General features: G+C 38.3%; 3 protein-coding genes across 5 annotated transcripts; 1 reads left to right on the plus strand and 2 right to left on the minus strand.

Moving 5' to 3' along the window:
* The first annotated feature begins 198 nt into the window (after positions 1-198).
* LOC109185220 lies at positions 199-6,167 on the plus strand. Of its 3 annotated transcripts, none has more exons than XM_019335204.1 (14): positions 199-775; positions 980-1,066; positions 1,237-1,346; positions 1,690-1,740; positions 2,103-2,274; positions 2,439-2,753; positions 2,832-3,035; positions 3,196-3,657; positions 3,827-4,036; positions 4,147-4,335; positions 4,550-4,704; positions 4,858-5,010; positions 5,109-5,187; positions 5,346-6,167. In XM_019335204.1, exons 1-14 carry the CDS (start codon positions 356-358, stop codon positions 5,790-5,792), a joined length of 3,054 nt encoding a protein of 1,017 aa, XP_019190749.1. In that variant the 5' UTR covers positions 199-355; the 3' UTR covers positions 5,793-6,167. The 3 variants fall into 3 exon arrangements, with proteins under 3 accessions (XP_019190749.1, XP_019190752.1, XP_019190757.1); XM_019335207.1 differs by having other exon boundaries at positions 5,349-6,167; XM_019335212.1 differs by lacking the exon at positions 1,237-1,346 and having other exon boundaries at positions 752-775; positions 5,346-6,164.
* LOC109185306 (acidic endochitinase-like) lies at positions 6,110-7,701 on the minus strand. The gene is made up of 2 exons (XM_019335287.1): positions 7,325-7,701; positions 6,110-6,792 (listed from the first exon to the last, which is right to left on the minus strand). The coding sequence occupies exons 1-2, from the start codon at positions 7,657-7,659 to the stop codon at positions 6,270-6,272; spliced, it is 858 nt and encodes a 285-aa protein (XP_019190832.1). The 5' UTR covers positions 7,660-7,701; the 3' UTR covers positions 6,110-6,269.
* Positions 7,702-9,984: 2,283 nt separating this feature from the next.
* Positions 9,985-11,172, minus strand: LOC109185299 (acidic endochitinase-like). Its single transcript, XM_019335279.1, has 2 exons — positions 10,774-11,172; positions 9,985-10,670 (listed from the first exon to the last, which is right to left on the minus strand). Exons 1-2 carry the CDS (start codon positions 11,109-11,111, stop codon positions 10,139-10,141), a joined length of 870 nt encoding a protein of 289 aa, XP_019190824.1. The 5' UTR covers positions 11,112-11,172; the 3' UTR covers positions 9,985-10,138.
* Positions 11,173-11,458: the final 286 nt, after the last annotated feature.

Here is an 11,458-nt window from a genome sequence, read left to right on the forward strand (position 1 = left end):
CAAATAAGCCAAAATTGGTCTAAAAATAATGAGTATTGAATTTTCCATATGGACTATATATACGCGAATATGCGTACACGTACAAAATACGCTGTATAGCTATACGTATACGTATGCTGTCTGCATCCATAGATTATACGGTGTACTTTGAGAGCTGGTTCTGTACTTCTGTGAGCATAATTGAGTATCATATTGAACTACTCTCCAAGTAAAGGACATTTTTATTCCGCTTTAGTTATAGTTATATATTCTTTTGTTTTTTTTTTGAAATTTTAGAATAATTTGGTTTGTTCAATTGTTTTCCCTTGTTTTCATCTGTATACGGGTGTGCCGTAGATTGTTGATGGGACTGTAAATGGGTTCTCTTGAAAGTGTGCTTCCGTTGAAGAGAGACCACAGTCACCAGCAGCTGCTTCGTTCCTCGTCGCCAGGAGCAAGCAGGTGGGAGAGGCTCAAATCGAGGGTCACGAGGATAGTGCTTTTGAATAAGATTGATTATCTGCAATGGATTTGCAGTGTGGGGGTTTTCTTCTTCTTTGTTTTGGTGTTCCAGATGTTGCTGCCCGGTACAGTGGTGGAAAAATCTGAGAATACCTCAGTATCTGGGGATTTAGAATTCTTGAAAGAGTTGGGTGGATTGGACTTTGGGGAAGATGTGAAGTTTCAGCCCTTTGAGCTCATAGCAAAGCTCAAGAAAGAGAATAGGGAGCTGAATGGCACAGTTGAGTCAAGGAGGGCTATGAACTTTGGGTATAGAAAACCGAAACTTGGATTGGTGAGGGTTGATGTTTTCCTGTAGATCCTTTTGAAAATGTGTTGGTTGACATTTCATCTTATTGTAAATTGTTGTTGGTTGGTGATTCTGTTAGTAGTAGTTGTTCATGAAAAAATATTTAATGTACTTATAGCTGGTAATTTATGGTTGGAACTTCAATTACAAGTTACATATGCTAATTAATTGATTTGATTCTGCTGATAGGTTTTTGCTAATCTGCTGGTTGATCGATATCAAGTCATGATGTTTCATGTAGTATCGGCTTTGAGGAAGATTGGCTATGAAGTTGAGGTGATATTGACTTTTCTCTTTCTAGTATCTTCAATTTCATTTTAGTCTAAGCAACTTGCTTGAGTTTCAACTAAGCTTTTAGGAGTTGTTATCTGCTTTCACTGTCCTGGAAAAACCATAATGGTCCAATGGTTTTCTTTGCGTGGCTCACTGTTGGTTTTTAAGTCCAGGTGCTCACTCTTGAACATGGTCCTGCATATGCTGTATGGAGAGATGCAGGAATTCCGGTCAACATCATAGAAACTAATAAGAGTTTGATGATCTATATAGATTGGCTAAAGTATGCCTCTTGTTTCCAGTTTCTAACATTTGAATTTAATATAAAGTGAGGCTCTGAGTGTTTCATCTCGTCATTTCGCAAAACCCTTGCAGGCTTGGCACTACTCACCTTCTTTTTGTCAATGAAACAACATTCTTCACATGATAAATTTTAGACTACTTGAAGCCTGCTTTTTGTTTATGATGCACGTTTTCATTATTATATCCAGAAATTGAAGTTAGCTTTCTTGTTGAGTATTCTGATTTTGTTTTAAGTTTCAATTCTTTAGGTTTTTCCAGATTGGACCTAACTAATATTTTTAAATTTTTATATTTATAAAATTATTTTTGTATGTTATTTGCAGCTATGATGCCTTATTTCTTAACTCAATTGAAGCTGCAGCAGTCTTGCCTTGGTGAGCATCATTCTCCTATTATCTTGCTAGAGAAATTACTGTGCTCCTGTTTGAAGCTTCTTGAAAGTAATGATGCATATTTTTGTTGAGTGAGATGTCCAAACAGTAATAATATCAATGCTCTGGAAGGTTGAGATTAGGCTCCATGAAGTTGGCTGAAGGAAACATTTCACTAATGCCACTTTTACTTTGTGCTATTTAAACCGGAAAATACTGAATACTATTTATTTGGAAGTGATATTCTTTTGCCATTTAGGAGTCTGGAAGTGTTATGATAATAAGTCATATCTTGTTTGCTCAAATATGTTGTGATTGCAGATTATGTAGTATGGATCGCCTTCTTCAATTTATACTTGTTATAGTCTTATGCAGGAACCTTTTAAAAATGTACCTGTTATATGGACAGTTCATGAACATGCACTTGCTGCTAGATTGAGACAGTATGATTCAAGTGGCCAGAAGTCACTTGTTGAAAACTGGAGAAAAGTCTTTAGTCGTTCCAATTTTGTTGTGTTCCCAACCTATATTCTGCCGGTACTTTTTAATAGAAAAAATTATGATTTCTTGCATAGTTGCATATCTTGTCTATCCATATTATGAACTTTATTCACTCTTTTTTTGAGTTTTGCTTTAGTATTCATTACACATATATTAGTGGAATCATTCAAAGGCTAATTCTGTTTGGTTATGCCATTTAGATACAATATTCAATGGTTGATGCTGGAAACTACTTTGTAAATTTGGGTTCTGCTACAGAAGCATGGGAAGCTGATAATTTTATGGCTTCAAACAAAGATGGTCTCCGGGCAAAGATGGAATATGAACCAGATGATTTTATTATTGCAATCGTGGGAAGTCAACTTCTATACAAAGGTCTCTGGCTGGAGCATGCCCTTGTTTTACAGGCTTTGCTACCAATTATCCAAGGATTCCAGAAAGATGGAAATTCGATTTCCTTCAAAATCATTGTCTTTGCCGGATCTTCAAATAGTAACTACAGCATGGTTGTGGAGGTAAAACAAGTTTCTTTTCTGTTGATATGCTAATGCTTCTTGTTTATGTAAGCTAATTTGGTATTCTGACTTCAACAGACCATTGTGCGGACATTGAAATTTCCAAAGGGAATGGTGATGCTTGTTGGTCAAGATGAAGAGAAAGACAGTATTTTAAGTATTTCTGATATTGTGATATACTCGTCACTCCATGAAGAGCAATCTTTTCCAGACATTTTGCTAAAAGCAATGTGCTTTGGGAAACCTATTGTAGCCCCAGACCTGCCAATCATAAAAAAATATGTAGGGAACTATCTCATTTTTCCTTACTGGCATACATACATACATACATACATATATCCATGTGTGTATCTATGTATATTTGCCAACCATATATAGTGTATTTTTCGCTATCTTTTTGCTGTCAAAGTGGGAAAGTAATCATTTTTACTGCACTTACTAGGTTGATGATCAGGTGAATGGCTTTCTTTTCCCAAAAGAGAATATCAAGGTTTTGACACAGATAATGACCCAACTTGTCTCAAATGGTAAATTATCACTTCTAGCTCAAAATGCTGCATTAGCTGGATTGCATGCGGCTAGGAACCTTATGGTTTCACAAAGTGTTGAAGGATATGCTTTGCTAATGGAAAACATACTCGGGTTTCCATCTGAAGTTGAAAATCTACTGGCTTCATTGAATATAGCATGGCAGGGGCAGCTTTTTCAAGCAATTGATTCAAATCATTCTCAAAACATAACTTGGAGGATCCATAAGTCTTTAGACATTCTTGAAAAGCAACTATTTCATACCCAAAGAATGGATCCTGTAATGCAAATTGATGAAACCTTTGTGTATAGTATCTGGGAGGAAGAAAAATTTAATCAGGCAGTGAATAGGAGGAAGCAAAGAGAAGATGAAGAGGTATCTGGTGAAGGATTTGTTTCTTTTCATCCTTATAGTAATCTTGAACATTTCTTTTCTTACTTCGTTCTTCTTCTTTTATTTTTATTTTTATGAATTTTTTTTCGTACTTGGATTACATTCCGGAATTTAGTCCATGAATAATATCTTCTGTTTGGATTTCATACAGTTGAAGGGCAGAACTGATCAACATAGTGGAACATGGGAGGAAGTATACAAAAATGCCAAAAGGGCTGACCGGGCAAAGAATGATTTGCATGAAAGGGATGATAAGGAGCTTGAAAGGACCGATCAACCATTGTGCATATATGAACCCTATTATGGGGAGGGGACCTGGCCCTTTTTGCATCATACATCACTCTATCGAGGAATTGGACTTGTGAGTCTTCTTATGAGATTTGGTTGTGCTATTTTGTCAGACTCATAGTAGTTATTATGTAAAAGTACTGCTAACAATATCACTTGGATATTTGAACTGGTTAATTACAGTCTACGAAAGGACGCAGACCTGGACTTGATGACATTGATGCACCTTCTAGCCTTCCGCTTCTTAATAACACCTATTACCGAGATCTCCTTAGTGAATATGGTGGTTTTTTTGCAATTGCGAACCAGATCGATAACATTCACAAAAACACTTGGATAGGCTTCCAGTCTTGGAGAGCAACTGCAAGAAAGGTTTGTTATTTTTTGGCTGTTTTGCAGTTTGTTATACTTGCATTGCGCTAAAGGTTTGTAGTAATTGCTTATGCTTTCCTGGTTTATGAGGGCTACTGAATTTCTTGGTTTAAATGAAATGTTTGATTTTAGTTCATGACCCTTTGAGTGATGTGTAGATTCAAATGCAATTTCTTTATACCTGAGGAGTCACCTAACTTAGGTTTACAAACAGGAATCTTTGTCTAAGACGGCTGAAACATCATTGGTAAATGCTATTGAAGCACAAAGATATGGTGACGCCTTGTTTTTCTGGGCTCCTATGGACATGGATATGACAAAACAGGATTTCTGGTCATTCTGTGATGCTGTTAATGCTGGAAATTGCCAGTAAGATTCGAGACATTAAAAAAATCTTCTTTTCTCACCCACCTTGAGTTCTCCCAAACAAAAGAACAGTTATCTTTTACATTTATTGTGCTTGTCCACAGAAATAGTTATTTAATAGACGATTGAGCTGATATATTTTTCTTGTTTGATCAGGTTTGCTTTCTCTCAGGCTCTGAAGAAGATGTATGGCATTGAACCGAATTTAACCTCTCTTCCGCCAATGCCTGTTGATGGAGGCACTTGGTCGCGCATGCATAGTTGGGTTTTACCGACAAGATCCTTCCTAGAGTTCGTAATGTTTTCAAGGTTAGGACACTTCTTTTGCACTCTGCGGGCCATAATTTACCCATTAATTACTTGATTACCAGTAATATTCTGAGGATTTTTTCCGTCTAATTTTGCAGAATGTTTGTTGATGCACTCGACTCACACTTCTATGACGAGCACCATGAGAGTGGATATTGCTACTTGAGTTTAAGTCAGGTAACTATTTTCAAATTCTGGTTTTACGACATCTCCAGTATGCATTATTATAGATACAACAGAAGGATTATATTTCTTTGATGAACAGCGTTGTTGTCAAGTAAGATTAATTTTGAATGTGTATTTCTATAAATTAAATTATAGCTCGAATTCTTTAGCAGGACAAGCATTGCTACTCGAGGCTGCTGGAGCTGCTCATAAACGTTTGGGCGTACCATAGCGCTAGAAGAATGGTATATGTGGACGCAAATACAGGTTTGATGCAAGAACAACACGAGTTGAAGAGCCGGAGAGGTCATATGTGGGTGAAGTGGTTCCAGTATGAGACACTTAAGAGCCTGGATGAGGAGCTGGCTGAGTTGGCTGATACTGACCCTCCGAAGAAGCGGTGGCTATGGCCGGCCACAGGTGAAGTTTTCTGGCAAGGTATCTTAGAGAAGGAGAGGAGTCTAAGGAATAAAGAGAGAGAGATAAAGAAGCAACAGAGTAAAGATAAGCTCTTTAGGATGAGACAACGGACTCGCCAAAAAGCATTAGGGAAATACGTGAAGCCTCTACTCGAGAATACAGAAAATTCTAACTCAACACAAGCTGCTGCAGCATAGCTTCCAGGTAACATTCCATCTCACAAAGTAGTTAACATTTTTCACTTCACCAATACTACCTGCCGCCATTCTTTCATTCCCGTTTGCAAGAAGGGAATCAAGGGATGCTTAGGCCAAATATTCTGTTAGTTCTTGTAGGTAGATACATCCTCGATCCTTCTGGTGCTGTCTGTTCATAATTTTTTTTGGGTGTGGTTTAGGGGGAACTCTCAAAATCTAACGAAACAGTTGTGTAAATGGTTAAAAGGCTCCTTCATTGATTAATGTCTCTGATCTTGAGTTGCATAGTTGTAATGCAGATTATCATAAACTCCATGTTAAACTATAAACGGGCTTAATTTATTCATATCAATAGCTACTGCAGATTTATTAGAAGTTTGCAGAATTATTTATGCTTATGATACACAGTTATCTCATGGAATCATGCATCATAAGTAGGTACAAGGTTGTCACAAAAGTAGTGACGTTTTGATCTGATCAAACTGCTGGCTTGATGCTTGCGCTGTAGCCATTGTCATAGAACTTAGACCATAGCATTACGCCACCGTATTTGAGTGTGGCCGTGATTGCCGGGAGAATCTGAGAAGTTAGCACATCTGCCGGAATGAAACCACTTCCGGCTGCTTCCGGGGACGCTGGCAAACCCAAGAATAGTTTTCCGGTGGGAATGGTTGACCAGTCATTGTTCCAAGAGTTCAAAAGATTGGTGGCGTCGCCGGAGTACTGACAGGGAGGATTGTTGTAGAACTGTACCCAGACGTAGTCGAAAAGGCCGGTGTTTATGGCGCCTTGCAGCCTTTGGTCGGGGAATGGACATTGTGGAGCTGCTGACAAGTAGACTTTTTGTCCAAATTCCGACAAGGCCTTGGCTAGTTCGTCGTAGAATTCGCCGCCGCCAGCCTCTATATCAAAGTCGATTCCGTCTAGGCTTTCATCCCCCAGTGGCCTTGACGGTGACTGCCCTCCAAGAAAGTTGTCCCAAAGATATTGTGCCACATTCCTGCACACACATAGTGTTGAAGTGTTCAACATTGAAAAATTATGCTTATAATCCATAATCAAGTGCGAATTGACCTTAACGTGCGAAACTGTGAATTACTGAAGGATTGCACCACACTTATTATATGATTGCACCGCACCGAATACGATTGCACTGCAAAGGTCCTCAAGGCATGTCTAGGAGCCGTTGCAGTGCAATCACATATTAGTTGTGGTGCAATCCTTCAGTAGTTCGCAGGTTTAGGGTGGTTCATACGTGATTATGATTCTATGCTTATATATATATATATATTTATACTCCCTTAATTTTGTCCCTCACACATTCCCGACCTAGTTGTCTATATATATGGGCATGATCAAATAAGAACACAGTCTCTTGTAAAAAGTGAGACTGATCTCTGTTTATTAGAGTCGGAGCGTCATCTTTTTTCCCATGATGGATCAGAGTAGTCATTATTGCATGTGAGAGCATTTTTTCACATGAACCGTCTCCTATATAGATATATATCATAGTATAGTTTATTTAGGCTTACTTTGCATCATCAGCAGAGGTAAGGGTATAGCTTCCTGCAGCACCTCCAAGGGAAAGCAAGACTTTGATGCCTTGGCTCTTACAGGCCCTGATCTCATCGCTTAGGCCACTACACTGATTACTAGCAGCATCACAATGCCCGGCTAGGTTCAAAACCGGAGTTTGGCCATTCCCAAACACTGTTAAGAAACCGATGTTTACTATGTTGTAATTGTTGGTCGCACAAGTGTCGCCCAAGCTGCCCTCATCCCCATTTTGGCCCCAATATACCGCGATTTCTCCCCCGACACAGATGTTAATAAAGGAGAGGAGCAAAAGAATCTTAAATAACGCCATATGTTTGTAGCTTTAAAGATTGGATGTGGGATATGCATGGAAGTAGAGCCTATTTATAAGCTCTCATCGTAGTGTATAGTTTTGCTGTTCTGCATGCAGACTCGACTTCCAAATGGTATTATTGCGTGTCGGTGTAATAAGAAAACTCAATTCCAACAAGTAAGATATGCAGAATACTCCAAAGGAAAATAATGCTACTACCAGACACCATTGTAGGCTTAGGTGGGCTAGTTTTATCCTTTTGGCCGGTTTCCATTGTCGAGGAAACTCTGCATTTTTGTAATATAATCCTGATTAAGTATAAGTTTGTATGAGCAGCCGCCCCAAAACAGGTAATAAGATAAAATGATAGAAGCCCAAGAAAACCCCCAACTGTTTGATGAAATACCCAACATTGCTGCCATACTCTCTCATGGATCAATGAATTGGTATAAAAGCCCAAACAAGGGGTCTGAATCGATATAGGTTGTCCTAGTGGAGTTTCAGAGTTTGACTGACTATTACTTGGGAAAATATTTGGCTTGAACTTTTTAACATGATTCATAAGAGTTCATCCTCCAATCTTATAGTTGCATTAGCAGTATACTTGCTAACAACATTTCACTTATTCTTTGCCAGGAGTATTCATGAGAAGGAGTTTGTGTTTGATTAGCTAATTGGTGATGCAAGGGATTATCAAGTTGATGATTGGCAATTAGTTAGAGAGAACAATGAACTACACTGGACAGGAATAATTAAGTAAATTTAGAGCAAAAAGAATATTATAACAAGAGAAATCTGCCAGCATTATTTGATGGTATGCATTAGGACATATAACATATAAACTACATAGGATTGACAAAAGTCATTGTTGGTTTTACGGCCATGGCAGGCCAATACAACCGTAACTAATTAAAGGGGAAAATGAGATGGCAAAGTGAGTGTCATTGTGAGAGAATCAAAAGCAAAACCCTTTTCGATGTGCCCTAGCCGGTACTGCTTGCGCATTACACGCGCTCGAATTTTGGGATCCTACCAGTCTTTTGAATAAAGTGCAATTCTACAAATCATGTTTGCAAGTCACGAGTGTCTAGACAAGCTCCTGACTGGGTACCTTACTCGGGGTAATTCATTAGTCATGATTCACCATTCTATCACTCCTTGTGAACCCATTTATTTTTAAGTCATATTTTCAATCTAGACAAAGAAACAATGAGAACCGGTGGCTGTGGACAATGCAAGTATGCAACCTTTAACGTGTCAAGGTCAATTAACCTACAATCACGCTTCATTAATGAAGCTTAGCACCGTGTTTGTCCATGACTTCTGCTAGGTTGACCTCAAGTCAACTTAGTTTGCTTGTGCAAATTAAATGGTGGGGCATTCCCCATTATAGCACCTCCGTTTTAGTTTCATGACCATTTTTAATGTATAATGTATGAATAACTAGAATTATATTCTTTATGTGCGATAATCAATGTCCAACTTTTGTACTCTATATTAAATTTTAGATTTTAGATATAATAATAATAATAATAATAATAATGTAAATCGTTTCTATAAATTTGATATTTATATTTTAAGAAATAACTTATATAGTCCTCCAATATATATGTCTATACATTATATATTACAATTGAAGAAGATGAAAAACTAAATTAGATTATGAAAGATTTTGTCATGTACTTTGTATATATTATGATAATTTTTTAATCCTGAAAGGTTTAAAAATTATTAAGTTATAAAGGTTCCATGGTCATGGAAAGATCATGGGGTTTTTCTATTTATTATATTATATTAGTGAAGTAGATTGAAGATTCCTTATTTATTGTGATCTTTCACGAAGAGAAGAAAAAAATCAATCAATATATTTGTTTCTACACTTTTGATTATAAATTTGGGAAGGTAAATAGCATCAAGTGGTCCACAAGCGCCAAACTGCCAAACTAAACAGCCAAAGTGCTTACAAAATGCCAAATCTATATCAATTCTTTTTTGATCCTTAATAGAATTTGTGACTGTTAGGAAAACAAAACTTATAAACTTAATACATTTGGCATAACTTTAAATTTAATCTATAGTGATTCCATTGAGGTGATGTAGGATACCTTAAACTTTTCTACTATGCCTCAATGCATACCGTACCAAATACAAAGTTTATAATTTCATTATCTTATTTGACTTTAAAAAAATATATCTGAAAGATTGATTTGGAGCAAGAATCAAGGTGATACAATCTTGACATGTTCTAATTAACTTCTAAGGCAAGAAATATTGAGAAGGTTATGTTTTTTAATTTTCAACTCTTTTACAAAAATTAAAGTTGGAAATGGTCTCGGGATCGGAGAAACTAACATTTATTTGATATGATGAATGCATCATAAATAGGCACAAGAAAATTAAAGCTAGTACAATATTATGTTCGATCTCCCAATTCCATCAAAAGGAGAAACAAACGTTTATTATGATGTATGAAGTAGGCCGGATCGGATAGGTTTGATCAAACCGCAGACTTAATACTTGAGCTGTAGCCATTGTCAAAGAATTTAGACCAGAGCATTACGCCTCCGTATTTGGGTGAACCCTTGATCGCCGGGAGAATCTGAGAAGTAAGAACATCGGCAGGAATGAAACCGTTGTTGGCTGCATTCTGAGAAGCAGGCAATCCCATTAATACTTTCTGTGCCGGAATTTTTGACCAGTTATTGTTCCAAGAGTTGAGAATATCGGTGGTGTCCCCGGCAGAATATTGACAGGCGGCGCTGGGGTTGTTGTAGAACTGCACCCACACGTAGTCGAAAAGCCCCGTGTTTATAGCGGTTTGCAGACTTTGGTCGGGGAATGGACATTGCGGCGCTGCTGTCAATAAAACGTTTGTTCCAAAAGCTTTTAATGCCTTGGCCAATTCGTCGTAGAATTGGCCGCCGCCGGACTCTATATCAAAGTCGATTCCGTCAAGGACCGCATCCCCTAGTGGCCTTGACCCTGACTGCCCTCCAAGATAATTGTCCCACAGATACTGTGCCACATTTCTGCACACAAAAATATAATATAATGGTCGATCATTGAATAATTTTGTCTAATTTTGAACCAGGACTGTTAGATTGGTAACTACAAGATTATATATATGCTTACTTGGCATCATCTGCGGAGGAAAGGGAGTAGCTTCCGGCGCCACCACCAAGGGAAAGCAAGACTTTGATGCCTTGGCTCTTACAGGCTTTGATCTCGTCGCTCAGGCCAGTACACGTATTAGCAGCGGGATTGCAATGACCGGCAAGGTTGAGGACCGGAGTCCGGCCATTGCCAAACGTTGTTAAGAAAGCTATGTTTACGATGTTGTAGTTGTTGGAGGCGCAGGTGTCGCGCAGGGTGCCCTCGTTCCCATTTTGTCCCCAATATATCGCGATGTCTGCCCCATTAGCCAAGGAAAGGAGCAAAAGAGAGAAGGCAAATATGATCTTAAACGCCATATTTTGTGTAGTTTGAAGCTTGGATGTGGGAGATGGATGCAGGGGAGTAAAGGGTATTTATAAGCTCTCATTCTGGAAAAACAAACAGCAAGTTTGTATCGTGGCAGCTTCTTATTTGGCCGTGTTTGGATGGCTTGACTTCCATGGAGTCGTGGACTTAGAAAGAGTCCAAGAGCAGTGTGTACACAAGAAAGATATATACATAATATTCCTTGAACTACAGTGTCTCCATCATGGACGCCCAACTTCCCAACCCGCCAGCCTGGAACCAATTCAAGGCCCGCAACGTAAATATGTACCAAATGAAAATGCTCTCTATCTGCCTTCATCCTAGTCGTCGGTAAAGG

Source organism: Ipomoea nil, unplaced genomic scaffold (genome assembly GCF_001879475.1).
Source record: "Ipomoea nil cultivar Tokyo-kokei standard unplaced genomic scaffold, Asagao_1.1 scaffold0188, whole genome shotgun sequence".
In the NCBI taxonomy this organism is placed as follows: domain Eukaryota; kingdom Viridiplantae; phylum Streptophyta; class Magnoliopsida; order Solanales; family Convolvulaceae; genus Ipomoea; species Ipomoea nil.

Bases quoted from the DNA above. Each gene is read 5' to 3' on its own strand.
- LOC109185299 (XM_019335279.1), bottom strand. From the start codon at position 11,111: ATGGCGTTTAAGATCATATTTGCCTTCTCTCTTTTGCTCCTTTCCTTG. The intron at 10,671-10,773 runs GTAAGCATATAT...TTTTGTGTGCAG, and splicing joins TCCTCCGCAGATGATGCCAA to AAATGTGGCACAGTATCTGT.
- LOC109185306 (XM_019335287.1), bottom strand. From the start codon at position 7,659: ATGGCGTTATTTAAGATTCTTTTGCTCCTCTCCTTTATTAACATCTGT. The intron at 6,793-7,324 runs GTAAGCCTAAAT...ATGTGTGTGCAG, and splicing joins ACCTCTGCTGATGATGCAAA to GAATGTGGCACAATATCTTT.
- LOC109185220 (XM_019335204.1), top strand. From the start codon at position 356: ATGGGTTCTCTTGAAAGTGTGCTTCCGTTGAAGAGAGACCACAGTCAC. The intron at 1,741-2,102 runs GTGAGCATCATT...TACTTGTTATAG, and splicing joins GCTGCAGCAGTCTTGCCTTG to TCTTATGCAGGAACCTTTTA. The intron at 3,036-3,195 runs GTAGGGAACTAT...TGCACTTACTAG, and splicing joins TGCCAATCATAAAAAAATAT to GTTGATGATCAGGTGAATGG.